Source organism: Lacerta agilis, chromosome 14 (genome assembly GCF_009819535.1).
Source record: "Lacerta agilis isolate rLacAgi1 chromosome 14, rLacAgi1.pri, whole genome shotgun sequence".
Classification (NCBI taxonomy): Eukaryota; Metazoa; Chordata; class Lepidosauria; order Squamata; family Lacertidae; genus Lacerta; species Lacerta agilis.
In genome coordinates, this window is record NC_046325.1 from 11,512,939 (window position 1) to 11,528,001 (window position 15,063).

Below are 15,063 nucleotides of genomic sequence, written 5' to 3' on the forward strand. Positions count from 1 at the left end.
AAACACATGGTGCCATGAAAATGTGCCTAAAGAGTTCCAAACCCAGAAATTCACAACACAGACAATTTCAAAGGCAAACTTTTATGACAGTTGGGTTCGGGGAACTGAGGTTTCAGTCACTATGTTATAAGTAATCAATGCAATGTAATGCTTTCATTGGTGTATTTTAATTCTAATATTCTAATTCATTCATACACCTTAATCTGAAGAGATAAGAGTTCCTTCAAAGTGGAAAAGAAAGTGGCAAAACATTACCCTTAGCTACAGAAGCCCCTATGTTGTGAACCATTCCTGGGGAACCCCACAGAATCACCAGGAGGGAGCCCCTCGTCCTGCCCATTGCTACCAAGGATCCAGCCCAGTGCCCCTTTTCAGTGCTATTTTTCCAAGAAAAAGAGGTGGCAGAACTCCACATGAATGCCTCCACCCAAGAGGTAGCAGAACTGAGGTGTGGCTGAAAAAAAGCCCAGACTCTTGTGTCAATGTGATAAGTTGGTATTGGTCTCTTCTGTGGTTATTTGGTATACTGCCAACTTACTACCAAACCGAGCACATCAGCAATCAACCCATGAGGACTTTCTGAGTCCCTCCCAGCCCAAGTCACTGCCAGATGCAATTAAGTGTATAGGCGGCGAGCATTTTGCGTATGCCTGTTGAACTTGTGACTGCCGAAAACCCAGCCAAAAACGATTGGAAACTCAAATAACTACATTTTGAGTGTTTGACATATTTATTTCCCTTTACGTGAGATGGGAATTTATTTAGCTCTTTCCCTTTCTTTGATGTGGTCATGGTAATTGTTTATCTTGGCTGCTAAGGGCAAATCGTTATAATAAGAACAGTGCTCTTGTTATTACTGCATCTCACTTTCCTTATCTCATGTTGTCACATCTTTCGTTGCCAAAATTTAAACGGTTGTGCCAGAAATATGTTTTTATTTTTCCCTTTCCCTTTCTTTGTGCCTTACAAATGAGAATGTAATTTAAGAGCAGACAAATTCTTTCTTGCACTCCACCCCAAGTGGTGTGAGATTCTTGGGGCTTTAGGCATTCACCAACACTTTGTCTTTTTTTGTAATTAGGCACAGCAGAGACTGTGACTTTTAAAGATATATGTTTTATTTCTACATATATATGACCTGAGCCTATGATGGAGGGGTTCACAGCATTAACATCCCTAAAGGGTAGCCTTGGATTTAAACAAACATCATACAATCACCCTGATTCCCCTGATTCCTCATTTAGACAATGTGACAACGTGATGGTTGGACACAAATTCCCGGCCTATACAATATAGAAAAGAGATATTCTCATGCATTCGTCAAGACTTCCTTCTAATATCAGATCCCTATTGTTCAGTTCAGATTTCTTTAGCATTTTCTTCTTATTAGGTGTTCCCTATTGTTCAGCTCAGGCCTCAGCAAAATAATGTAACATTTTGGGGAAAAGATGCAACCCAACAACCCAGCACTGGAAGCTAAGATAGAGAAGATCTCCACAGCCACCATGAATTTCCCCTTTGTGCTCATGTAGGAAGGAACAAAGGATAACCAAACACTGCAAAAGACCAACATGCTGAAAGTGATGAACTTGGCTTCATTGAAACTGTCAGGTAATTTCCTGGCAAGGAAAGCCACAGTGAAACTGACCAAAGCTAAGAAGCCCAAGTAGCCCAAGACACAGTAAAAGAAGCTCACAGTCCCCTCATTGCACCCCAGTACAATTTCTTCAGCCACTGACTTCATGTCAACATCAGGGAATGGAGGAGAGATCACCAGCCACACAGTGCAGATGAGTGCTTGGATGAGGGAGCAGGAGAGGACAATAGAGTTTGCCAGTCCTTTCCCCACCCACTTCCTCATCCTGGATCCTGGTTTTGTGGCCATGAAAGCCAGAACCACAGTGGTGGTTTTTGCCAGCACACAAGAAACAGCCAATGAGAAGATGATGCCAAAAGCAGTTTGTCGGAGGAGACACGTCACCTTGTCAGGATATCCAATGAACAGTAATGCAGAAAGGAAGCAAAGCAAGAGGGAGATGAGCAGAGCGTAGGTGAGGTCCCGGTTGTTGGCTTTCACGACGGGAGTGTCCCTGTGCTTCACAAATATTTCCAGCACCACTGCTGTAATGAAAGCAAAGGAAAAAGCAAACGAGGCTAAACTGATTCCCAAAGGTTCTTCATAAGACAAGAAAGTTCTATGTTTGGGAATACATAAATTCCGATGTTTGTTTGGATATTTTTCATCTTCACACTCATAACAGTCATTCATGTCTGAGAAAGAAAATATTTTGTATTAATCTCAATGTATTTATCTCACCAACACACTAACTCTTGTTTCCTTCTTTCTTTTCTTATTGCATTTTATAAACAAAATTAAAGACTGGTTTCATGGCTACATAATTAAGACTTGGGGGGGGGGAGAATATGCAAAAATGGTAAATGATGGAGCTCATACTGCTCATACAGCCAATCAGAATTACAGAATTGAGGGGAAATGTAGCAGGGTTGGAAACCCTTCCTGGTCGACTTCACATAAATCAGGAACTAACCAAGATTTTCTAGTCCATATTCTGTAGCTTAATGTTTTAAAATCTACATCTAAATGTATTTTATGAAAAAATGCACATTTAAATAAGACTTTGATGAGCAATGATACAGCTAAATGCATATTGAGGGAATGTGCAGATTTACATTTTTAAAAGAGGATATTTTAAAAAAATAATACAAATTAATGAAATGAAACTGTGTGCAAAAATACCCGCACCCCGGGCTCCCCGGCTGTGCCCACTATGGCTCTGAACCCTTCCCTCGCTCCCCCTGTAAAGGGGGAGTGGGGGTGAAGGGACAATGGAGCCGGGCTATAGGGGACATGCCCCAACCGGGACGCGGAGTGGCGGTCACCCCCGCGACGAGCGTTAAAGTTCTACCTGTTATGTTTGGAGCTAAAGAAACCCGGTGGTCATGAGTATCTGATTGGATTAGTTTCTGTGCTTTTTTAACGATCCGGGGGACATTTGAAAGGAAGCCTGCCTCCCTCCCTTCGGGGGAAAGAAAATAACCAGTTTAAGAGGCTGCTGTTACAGAGATGGTTACAAAGTATTTGAATTTTGATAAGTGAGACTCTTTTCATCTCCCTTTGGGGAGCAAGTCTGTGGAAAATATCCTCTTTTAAAGTTTTGGTCTTTGCGCCCTGGTTTCAGGGAAAATGGCTACGAAAAGTTGGAGCTGAAGTGGAAAATCACTGGCACAAAAGGGAGAACATAGAAATAGAAACTGAAATCTGATACCTATCCCCCTTCTCAACATGTTGGACTTTGTTTTTGAACTCGTTTTGAACTCTGGATTAACGGATGAACAAAGATTTGTTATCTTGAAGCTGGAACTGCTTGATCAGAAATTGAAGGTTTTGAGTGGGGACATGAAAATTTTTTTACTTCCCACAGAGGAGGCCTTTCAAGTTTTCTACACCATGGAAGAGAACCTTGGCAAAGAGCTGAAGGGGATGATTGAAGATTGGAGAGAGATGGTTTGGCGACTCCCGAAAAAAGGAACGTCCTTTGGGGGTGGCAGCCCCGGGACGGCAAGAACTGTTATATCCAGCCCCCGAGGTGAGAGCTTGGGAGTGAGGGTCAAAGAACTAAGATATCTACAAATACAAGAAGAATGCAACATTGAATCGGAGAAGCTGAAAGAAGATGAACTGTGTACCCTGATGCTCGATGCAAGGTCTATTGGGAACTGTGTCTGGATCTGTGGACGTATAAGAAAAGAGAACAATTGGAGGATTGGTTCCGGTGATAGATGGAAATGGACAATGGACAGAGGGGGAATAGGGTGAAGTATTAAGTGTAAAATTTAAATGGTTTGTTATGGTAATTTGAAATCGGAGGGTTAAGACTTTAAGTTTTATTTTATTTTTAATAAGAAAAGGGATATTTTGAACTTTATGTTATTAGCAGCAGTATAAGGGATAGAAGAAGTTCGTATAGATTTGATATAAGAATAATGTATTAAGATCTAAAGATTTGTTATTAACTACTATGGATTAAGATAATTGTTTAGATTTGAATTTTTTTTAAATGAATTCAATTTTCAGAGAGATGATGTTATTAAAGTAGATTTTGGATTTAAAACCGAAGGTGAAAAGGCAGGGGAAGTCAATCGTCAAGATTTGGAACTAGAAATTTTTATTTATGCATGTAAACAAGAAGAAGAATCCTGGCTATGTTTATATTTGTTTTATATTTGTAGGTGTGGGTGTGGGTTTATGTTTTGTTATGAAAATACCAATAAATTCTTATATATAAAAAAAGAAACTGTGTGCAAAAATATGTTAGGCCAACCATTAAGTCCATTGCTACCCAACTCTTTCTACCTTGTTTCAAAAACTGAGAAAAGAAACCTTAGTGAATATATGGTTTCATACATATGTTGCTCTCAGTTTCAGGGAACCAGATATAAATCTGTACCATATATTTCTTACCCTCCTTGTCTGAAATCTTCCCTTGTGGACAAGGTGTGCAGTCATAGCAGCAAAATGGCTCTCCTTGTTTCACTTTCTTGCTAGAACCAGGAAGGCAACTATTGGTACATACAGAGTTAGGCTGTGTCTAATTCAAAGTGAAAGAGGAATATATATATATAATTTTCAGAATGATACAGTATAATAGAGGAAGAACAAAACTGAGTACTCTTAGTAGGTTTTATGTTAAAAAAAACCCCAACTCAGATTACCTGTTTCTTAAGCATTCTTTCTGCTTTGCTTATATGGTGATTGTCTTCCCATTATTCATTCTGCCCACTTTCCCATGCAGTTCTCCATCCCTTTCCCAACAACTAAAAGTATTTTTTTGTATAAGTGGGTTTGTTGTTCTAGGCTGATAGGGACAATCTAATAGTGCAAATTACTGGTATATGCTTGAATCAATATCACAAAATAGGTAAAGGTAAAAAGGTAAAGGACCCCTGGACGGTGAGGTCCATTCAAAGGTGACTATGGGGTTGCAGCGCTCATCTTGTTTTCAGGCCAAGGGAGCCAGTATTTGACCACAGACAGCTTTCCAGGTCATGTGGCCAGCATGACTAAACCGTTTCTGGTGCAACAGAACACCGTGACAGAAACCAGAGCGCACAGAAACGCCACTTACCTTCCTGCCTCAGCAGTATCTATTTATCTACTAGCACTGCCATTCTTTTGAACTGCTAGGTTGGCAGAAGCTGGGACAGGGCAACGGGAGCTCACCCCATCATGGGAATTAGAAGCGCTGACCTTCTGAGCGGCAAACCTAAGAGGCTCAGTGGTTTAGACCACAGCGCCACCTGCAAATACTGGAAGTCTGAAGGCACCCCAAATCTCTGTTGATGAGTTGTGGGTGACTTCATGCAGTTTATGTTCCAGTTCTATCTAGAAATATATCAGTAAGAGGTAATAGGACTTCTTATGATTATTATAGTGCTCATGAAGATTTTTTATCTACAAGAGACACTTATATGTGGCAGGCCAAATATTTCACTCATCATCTAGTCTGGTTTACTGGGTGGAATTTGAATGTATATGCAAGAGTGATTATTGTGGATTGTGACCCTTATCTATTTTGAATTCATTTCACAATACCAGTTGTATGACTAGCATGTAACAATTATTTATGTGTTGTGCTATTTTCAGTCCTATGATTTTAATAAGGGCTGAACAATGCTCACCATAATTAACTTCATATGTTATACACATTCAAAATTGGAATCTTCACAAATAGCTGACATTTACATCCTACCTGGTTAAACCAGTTATGCCATGTTATGGCATCCTCGTTGATAGTGAATGCTTGGTCCGGAGGAGACTGGGGGTCCATCTTCCCAACTTTCACTCTTTTAAAGGATTGGTTTGAAAAAACTATCCAGTTGTTGACATCAAATCCGGCTGCTATCTCCCCATTCTGGCCAAAGGAAACCTTGTCCCCAGAACTATTGTTAAACGAGATCCCCCTCAGAAAATGGTGGAGCTATATTGAAAAGAAAATGGCAAGAATTTAATCAAGGCTGACATACAGGAAGGGATAACGATGTCTTGCATCTTTCAGGTCGAACTCTTTAAATATCCATTCTGGATGGAAGCAATTTTCTTCTCATCTTTTGAAGTTTATTTTCAATTACAGATTTTCAAGAATTATGGCAGTCTGTTTCTGAAATTAACAGGCAACCGCAAAACATTGGAAAGTTAATGGAAGTGGTGGCTCTGTGGATTTCATGGTCTCTCTCTCTCTCTCTCTCTCTCTCTCTCTCTGTGTGTGTGTGTGTGTGTGTGGTGGATTTCTGTATCATTCCTTCTATATGCCAAGTTCAGAGATAAATTTGATTCTGTCTGTAACCAAAACAACATCACCCACATGTAAGAGGTAGGTATGAACAGGCTTGGGGGAACCTCAAATTCTACAGAGGTACAAAGTAAGACTTTGGGGAAAGAAACCCCAAGGAGAGCACAAGCCCCCAAACATCCCAATGAGGACTGAGAGCATATAGCAGCCTCAGAATGTTAAGAGACACTCTGTTAGGGAGGAGTACAGAGAACATACACACACAAAGAGGACAATGTTATACAGTATCTGCAAGGAATAACACATTTCAAACTTTTATTAGAATTCCATGGAGTAGGAATGCAGGAGAAACCCAATTTTGTCTGCATTTTAATACTCAGTTCAGACTTTTGGAACAAATATGTGAACGGAAATACAATTATGCTTTCAAATTCACATGTCTCTGAATTTTGCAGTGCAGTTCTCAATGCACATTTAAATGCATTTATTAGGGGGAAGTGTCCATAAAATATATACACCTGTGAAAGGAACTTATATGTATGGTAAACTGCTTGGGAAAATTTGCTTATTTGGCAAAGCTGTTTTCAAAAAAATGCATAAAGATTTTGCAATATATATATTTCATTATATCATAATAAGAGTTAATAATTACAATTCTATACATATGTATCTAAAATGTGGATGATATTATTATTATTATTATTATTATTATTATTATTATTATTATTATTATTATCCAAATACATATATGTTTATTTTTAAGCTACTATATTTTGTACAAATATGTCCCAAATATTATATTTGCCCACGCCTTTGTCTTTAAGTAAGGTAAAGGTAAAGGTACCCCTAACCATTAGGTCCAGTCACAGACGACTCTGGGGTTGTGGCGCTCATCTCGCTCTATAGGCCGAGGGAGCCGGTGTTTGTCCGCAGACAGCTTCCGGGTCATGTGGCCAGCATGACTAAGCCGGTTCTGGCAAACCAGAGCAGCGCACGGAAACACTGTTTAACTTCCCGCCGGAGCGGTAACTATTTATCTACTTGCACTTGGACGTGCTTTCGAACTGCTAGGTGGGCAGGATCAGGGACCGAACAACAGGAGCTCACCCCGTCGCGGAGATTCGAACTGCCAACCTTCCGATTGGCAAGCCCTAGGCTCTGTGGTTTAGACCACAGCGCCACCCGCATCCCTTGTCTTTAAGTAATCTGTTGTAAATGTAGTCATATCTTCAATCCATTGCTTAAAAAGAGCCAGACATTTATCTTTCCACTGCATTAGCATCAGTCTTTTTGTCCATAGTAAGGACACAAAGAATCTATTTATGTTGTCTAGTTGTTAAATTCCATATGATGGATATGTAATTCAAAAGAACATTTTCCTCTGAAAATTTTAAATTTTCCTTCACAGTCGTATTTATATAACCCACTACTTTCTTCCAAAACTTAATTAGTGTAGGACATTGTAAAAACATGTGTTTTTAGGAAGAATTATCCTTACTACATCTACAACAACATGAAGTCTTAGATAAACATTTTACAATTATAGTAGTAATACAGTATAAATTCTAAATATTATTTTCTGTTGTACAGGCAGTTCCCTCTTTGTGTGGGGGATGTGCTCTGGGTCATTGTGTGTGTCAGCAGAGCACACATAAGTCCCGGCCTTCCACTGTTCCACTGTGGGGGATGTGCGGTGGCAAAGTTCTGTGCTGTCGCTATTAAACTTCGGTCCGCACAATTAGGTGGCTCGTGATCCTTCTTTTGATTTAAGTATTATAATAATCTGGATTGTTGATTTTTTAATTAATTTCTAAATTTATTCTTTTAAAGCAATAATTATTCATTTTAATGTACTTTAATTTTAATATGGCCAACCCCTTTTAGATCAAATCTCAGATCAATTTTAAATTGCATTTATTATTGATTCTGTATGTGTCTTTTTGTGTGTGTGTGTGTGTGCTGGTCGTTGACCGTAATAAAGTACTTAACATGAAGTCTTAGATAAACATTTTACAATTATAGTAGTAATATAGTATAAATTCTAAATATTATTTTCTGTTGTACAGGCAGTTCCTTCTTTGTGTGGGGGATGTGCTCTGGGTCATTGTGTGTGTCAGCAGAGCACACATAAGTCCCGGTCTTCCACTGTTCTTTCCTGCTCCGCCCCATTCCTCTTCCTGCTCCGCCCTTTCTCAGGACCAAAAAGACCTGCGAGTCAGGGTTCATGTGCCAATTGAATGCACACAAAATGGTTGCTGGCTGTGTAAATCATACTGTAAGGTTCATTGACACCTTTGTTATATAGAAGCTTCCTCATCGGTCAGTTGATCTAAAGTCAATATGTATGCTTCCATCCAATTTTTCCCTTATCATCGTTTTTTAAAAGTTAGGTTGCTTCACAAAGTCAATTTAGCAAGGGAAAATAGGTCAATTCTATTTTTATTAGACATTATATTACATTTCTTTCTGACACAAATGTTTCCAGAGACTCCCAAGCTCTAACATATTTTGATCCTTATATTGTCCATCCAGCCAAAGGTGCTATTACATTTATATTCTAAAGTTGCCCTGATTAGAAAATTAATACCAATTGTGGGCTTCCGGTATTTATTCGATTTTCAAAGGTTCCTTCTTCAGTGGTACACAGTGAAGAGGCAAACAGTTAAATGGAGATGTTCAGCTCATTACCTGCCACAGATGTTGATGCTGAAGCTTCAGTCCTCCGCTGGTTACCATTGGTCTATGTTTGACTCGGGATGTAGACATGGCATGCAAAGCATGGGCCACAGCATAGACAGCATTGTAGATGTTGTAGCTGTGGCTGGTCATGCTCATTTCAAAGAAAGGACCAGGAAGATCCTCCAGCTTCTCTTCCCCAGTGCAGTTATCTCCCTCCACATTGCCAGAAACGTGATTTCTGAATACACAACCAAATGTGTGCTGCCAGAACTCCAAAATAAAGCCATCTCCTTTTGGGCTGGAAGGGGTTTTGCTCTCAAGAAATTGGTGAAATCTTGGTGGATCATTAGAATGAGTTGTGAATGAGAGGACCCCATGGAGTATTTCTGTGTCCCAAGTCCTTTGATAGGGAAATGAAGTGAGCTCCATCTGGGCAGTCATAATCCACACTTTACCCTTTGGGTGACTTGGCATTTGTTCTCCTTCTGATAGGTATGGCAACCATCTGAAAAATGTCATAGCATACGATTCCCCATGGACAACAACTGCATTGGCGTTACTATTCATTATATTATCATGAATTTTTGCCCCCTTGTTAAACAAATCATTAAATTCTGAGACAAAACTGATTTTCTGAGTTCTCTCTGTGAAGGCAAAACAGATACCCCTCTGGGAGAAAAGTGGAACCACAGTTTGTATAAATCTATCTCCATATTCATCGTTGAAGGTAAGGGTCCCAATCCATGTCCATCTGAAATACAGAAGGAAGTAGAGAATCCCCTGATACTGGAGGTCTTCCTTGGGGACCATCTGATAGAATGAAAATCCTGGGGCTTTATCATTCATCAGTGGTGCAGAGCCATATACAAGCTAAACAGAAATGTGGGGATGGAAGAAAGTGGAAAACACAATAGCCATTTAAATGGACCAGTTTTAATTACTTAGTGCACTTGAACCATGTTATATCAACAGTCCTTACAACAATGCTATAATGTATATAACTGCTAACTTTTCATGGAATGGACAGAGGGAACAATGACATTTTTAAGAACTTCCAACAGAGTCATTGTTTAGGAGAGAACTGCAACCATACTGGACACCATTTTGGCTCAAAATATCCCCTCTTTAGAGCCTTCACTATAAGAAGATAATGCGTATATATCTTGCAGCAGAGGCAAAAGTTATCAGGAGATTAGAAGTTCCCTGAATTCTCTCATATTTTATCCAAATCCTACAACAGTTTAAATTATAGCACCCCCCCTTTGTACCACTGTCCAGGGCAGTTGTTGGAATGACAGAGGCTCTTCTTCAGGGGAAGGTGGCAATTTTCTATAACTCCACCACATTCAAAATGCCTCAAATGAAGAGGCATTTCAGGGGATAGTGCCAAGAAGGGAGGAAGGGGATGGCAGCTACCACCAGAAACATTGAAAACCAATGAAAGTTCTTTGTTCTGCTGTTGTGCCTACCATTTCCCCCTCACCCTCCATGTTTACATGTGTTCAGGTGAAAGTATTGTTACACACCACCTTATGTTTGAGTGGTGTGAGATTCGAAGGGTCCACATGCTTCCAGTACCTGGGATTCATGTTTCCTTTTGGAATGAGGTGGACACTGAGATGTCTTTATGATATATGGTTTATATACGCATATACAATATACAATCTGAGCCTACGATGAAGGGGTCTATAGCACTACACTCCAAGAGGGTTTCCTGCTTCTCCCATAGGTGCAGCAGCCTTGGATCCAAAACAGCAGCCATGCTCTCCGACTACTTTCTGCAGAGTGTCACAGCTTTGTTAGGTCACAACACTACCAATACCAAAAAACACCACTGGCCTTTTATCTTAGGGAGGGGCTTCACCCAATTTTGCTGACAGGCACAGAATCATCTGATGGCCCATCTGCCTACCTTTTGTTAGGTTGATGATTCGGCTGTTATCAGATGATTACCTCATGCAGAAGATGCCCTGTGTTATTTCCAACACTTACTGGATCCAGGGAGTTAATAGTTTGCTTAATTTCTAACCCTTTACCGAATTTAGAGATTTAAGGGAGTCTGGATGCTACCACCCCAAACTCATAACAGTATGAAGCGAGACAGACCACACATTACTTGTTCATTAATGAATTATTTCTGAGACTGAGTTAAGTTCTTCTGGTTACTTGGAATGTTCACGTTTGTTTCTCCAAACTACACAATCCAACATTGATGTGGTAAATTTCCATACAGGACAGAGAGTGAGAAATATCCTACCTGTGGAAACTTATAGATATCCAAGACTGTTGCCACTTGAAGAGAAGTTTGGGAGTCCAGTCCACCAATGATGGCTAAAAGGTTTTTCTTGATGTCACAGATGTAGTTGGGGACAAATGTCTCCAATGATGACATCAGCAACATTGTAGCATGACAGGTCCATTTGGCATTGAAATAGCTGTCATAGATGTGGAAGCCTAAAGTGACATTGGGTAAGAGTTGAGGGTTTTCATTGATCTCCTTCACTGCAAATTGCAAGGCCAGGATGTGCTGGTAATTCTTAGGCACAGCACTAGAAAGAGAGTTGCATTTTGTATCAGAAGGATATGTCATGCTACCTAAATCTTTCACAACTATGTTCTATATCATCTTCTTCATTATAGTATTTATATAAGAATATATGCTTGAGGCAATCCTTTTTGTCAACACAAAGATTAGATAGTTGAAAAACAGACACATCTTATACTTTCTTTGTAAGGTAGTTATTTAGAGTTGGTTTTACTAAAAGAAGTGATATGATTCAAAATCCTTGGGAGATGCTATTTAACACAGAGAGGCATAAATTAATTTTCATAAAATTATTATTCCACACTATAGCAGTTTACCAATAAAAATTAAAAGACTCTTAAAAGATTAATGAAGACACTATTAATTTAACAAAGTTGTTGAAGATAATGAAATCAGAGGGATGAAACGATAGAGGATCCCAAGATAAGGTACAATATGGAGAAATTGGACAGACCTATTTCTCCCTCTCTCGTAATACCACATCCAGGGTCAATCCAATGGAGCTGAAAGGTGGAACATTTGGGTGTGGGGGGGGATGTTGTACTACATCAGGCGCCGGCAACCTGTGGCCCACGGTCCACAAGCAGCCCACAGGGGTAGTTTAACTGGCCTATGAGCCGCCCCCAAACCGAGCTGCCTGCTTAGTGAGTCCCCGCACACTGCGCTAAACTGGCGCGGCATGGGGACTCGCTTCTGCAGCGCCGGAAATTGCATCTGTGCATGCCCAGATGCCAGAAATCGCTTCTGCACATGCCCAGATGCTGGAAATCATGCATGCATGCTCACGTGCGATCCAGCCCACAGAGGGATCTCCGCGGGAGTTGGCCAGCCCAGGCAAGTAAAACCTAGCCGACCCCTGTACTACATCATAAGGCTCACATTATAACTATGTGTCATGGGATATAGTCATAGCCAAAAACTTAGTTTATATTAGACAAACCCATGAAGGATAAGGGCATTTTTGAGTACTAGATGCAATAGATAAGGCTCTTTGTGATGGACCAGCCCTCCCAATATCTGCTTGGAATTTCCTCAAAAACAATCTGAGTCCTCTTATGTGCTCTGCTTAAAAGGAAAGGGGGAAAAACCGAGGAGACAACCAATCCAGTCTGAGGGGTATGGAAAATTATTTGCAGATGACATCACAACTTTGCAGGTATCTCTACACGTGATCATCCCACTTATTTACCATGGTATAAAAGGGAGAAAAGAAGGAATAAAAATGCAATATTGAAAATACTAAGTCCTTACTTAAGGTCTTCAAGTAATATTGGTGGGGGTTCTTGGGTGAAGGCTATTGAATTGTAGTTGAGGATGCCATAAGATGCAATAGCCCCAATGATGAGGTTACCTTCCTGATGATACAGGTGCAATGGAGTGTGTGGATTGTGGACGTGGCATTTAGCAATGTGAGTCTTGCATACTACACAAGGAAGTAGCATCAGTTTAAAGACCAGTAACACCATCATCTTGACCATTATCTTCACACCAAAATTCCCATATTTCTAACCATAGCAGTATCATTAGAGCTTCTAAGAAAAAAACCTGCCAGAACAAATATGCCAATATGTGTGAAACCCAGAGATATTATTATTATTTTAATCCTGATCATACTAGTGAATCCTTGCCGGCTTTAACTCCCTAACACCAGTTGTTATAACATATTAATACCAGCCTTCTCATAACACTCTCCAGATGTTTTGCACTTTAATTCCCACCATCCTTTATTGACTAGCGATGGATGTAGTCCAGAATATTTGGAGGGCACCACATCTGGGTGTTAGGAGTTGGAAACAAACGTAAGTCAATCAATAAAGAACATTGTCAGAGAAGTTAACTCTTAATTCAAAGAAACAAAAAGAAGCTCAGGCCTAGTGATCACAGCACCTCTTCCCAGTAGGTCTTGCCCCAATGTGGCAGGGACCAAAAGTTCCTGCCTTCCTGCAAGTGCCCAAGTCCCCTCCTCTCTAGGGTTTCTTTCCAAACAGTTGCAGACTGCATCTGCACACAACCAATCTCTGCTCTGCTCTCATCATTTTTCTCTGTGTTCTAGGAGACTGGGGATGGGGGAGATGGTTGCAGCAGGAGACTCCCTGGCTTCCTCAGCAGCCTGCCTCACCACTGCCTCTTGGCTCCCCTCCTCTGCCCCTGAGTCTGGACTGCTCTTTGCCCCAGCCTCTTCCAGCTCACGAAACCCTGTTACCTCTTCAGCTTCTGACACCCCATTCCCCAAGTCTGCTCCCTCTTCTCCCTCTGACCACTCATCACCATCCCAAAACCAATTCCCTGGCCCTGTGCGTTCTTCCCTTGGGGAATTCCCAGCTAGTGCCCCCCACTGCTCCTCTGCATCCAGCCAGTCCATGGCAATGAGGAGAGCTCATTTATACTATCCTTGACAGACTGTCTCATTAGATTTGGTAGTGTCTAGTGCAAGTTCTTAGGGAATGAGGAGTGTGATAAGTGGAAATGTTAGTTACTGTCTTTTTGGTAATTACAGGGGAGATAATCATCAGCTGAAATCTGGCAATTCTCTGTACAATTGCAAAACTAAGCTAAACTAAATTAAGCTTTAACAGAAGTTTCCATTTCCACTTACAGGGGCACTAGCTCCCAGGGGCTGAGTCCTTCCATTCCCATTTTTTGGGGGCTGCCCCCTAATGTCCAAAAAGCATGGAGGCAGGGCTGTCGCAAGGGGGGGCGGGGGGCCCCGGGCAGCGCCCCTGCTGGGGGTGACACATCGGGGGCGGCCCCACCCACTAGGCTTTTTTAAAACTTTTTTTTCCTTTTTTGTTTTTTAAAAAATCTTTTTAGGCTATTTTCAGCACTGCTGGGGTGGAGCCGCAGGGGCGGCCAGCAAGGAGGCCAGTCTAATTTGAGTATTTTCAGTTCTGGGAACTCAACTTGCTTTTGTTAACTTTATGAACTGGTCAATTGATTTTGCACATATAACCTTTTTTTGGGGGGGGGGGGGAGAAACTTGGTGCTACTCATAGTAGCTGAAAGAATTTCTACATGCTCTTCCTTAGGGCAGAATACTCACAGGAAGAATATTATATTATCAGACATCCCATATCTTAAGATTTAGTGTCAGGAGTATAACGTATTCCTGGACACAGCAGAGTTAACCACAGACTTTTCTGGAAGCTTCTGGCTGTTGTCTAATTAACTGGACAGCACAACGCAGGAACTCAGGAACTCATTTGGATAACTATATACAGTATTTATTGAAGCAACTAGTACCCATAAGTTACTATTTACAGACTATACAAATAAAAGAAACAAAACATAAAATCTTTCCTCTCTGTCTCTCTCTCTACACTGACCACTTACTCCAGCACCAACCTAACACTACCACCACAAGCTCTCACACAGAGCTCACTCTTTAGGAACTCATTGACCAATCACAGGTCGTTGCTAAGGGTCTAGAGAGAGAGCAGATCTGGGCTTTCTGCCAACTGGTAATTGCTTGAAGATAGACAGCTGAATTTCTGCACGTAGGCAATTTGAAATCTCTAACACCATAATGCA

The 15,063-nt window shown here is 40.8% G+C and overlaps 1 protein-coding gene across 1 annotated transcript; it reads right to left on the reverse strand.

The window, feature by feature from the left end:
* Positions 1-1,369: 1,369 nt before the first annotated feature.
* On the reverse strand, positions 1,370-9,817 carry LOC117057438 (vomeronasal type-2 receptor 26-like). The gene is made up of 4 exons (XM_033168281.1): positions 9,000-9,817; positions 5,772-5,999; positions 4,484-4,610; positions 1,370-2,271 (listed from the first exon to the last, which is right to left on the reverse strand). The coding sequence occupies exons 1-4, from the start codon at positions 9,798-9,800 to the stop codon at positions 1,370-1,372; spliced, it is 2,058 nt and encodes a 685-aa protein (XP_033024172.1). The 5' UTR covers positions 9,801-9,817.
* Positions 9,818-15,063: the final 5,246 nt, after the last annotated feature.

Coding starts and splice junctions, on each gene's coding strand:
- LOC117057438 (XM_033168281.1), bottom strand. CDS start 9,800: ATGGTCCCCAAGGAAGACCTCCAGTATCAGGGGATTCTCTACTTCCTT. Junction 6,000..8,999: donor AGCATCAACATCTGTGGCAG/GTAATGAGCTGA, acceptor TTTTCAATATAG/CTCCACCATTTTCTGAGGGG. Junction 2,272..4,483: donor GAAGATTTCAGACAAGGAGG/GTAAGAAATATA, acceptor TTTCTTTCTCAG/ACATGAATGACTGTTATGAG.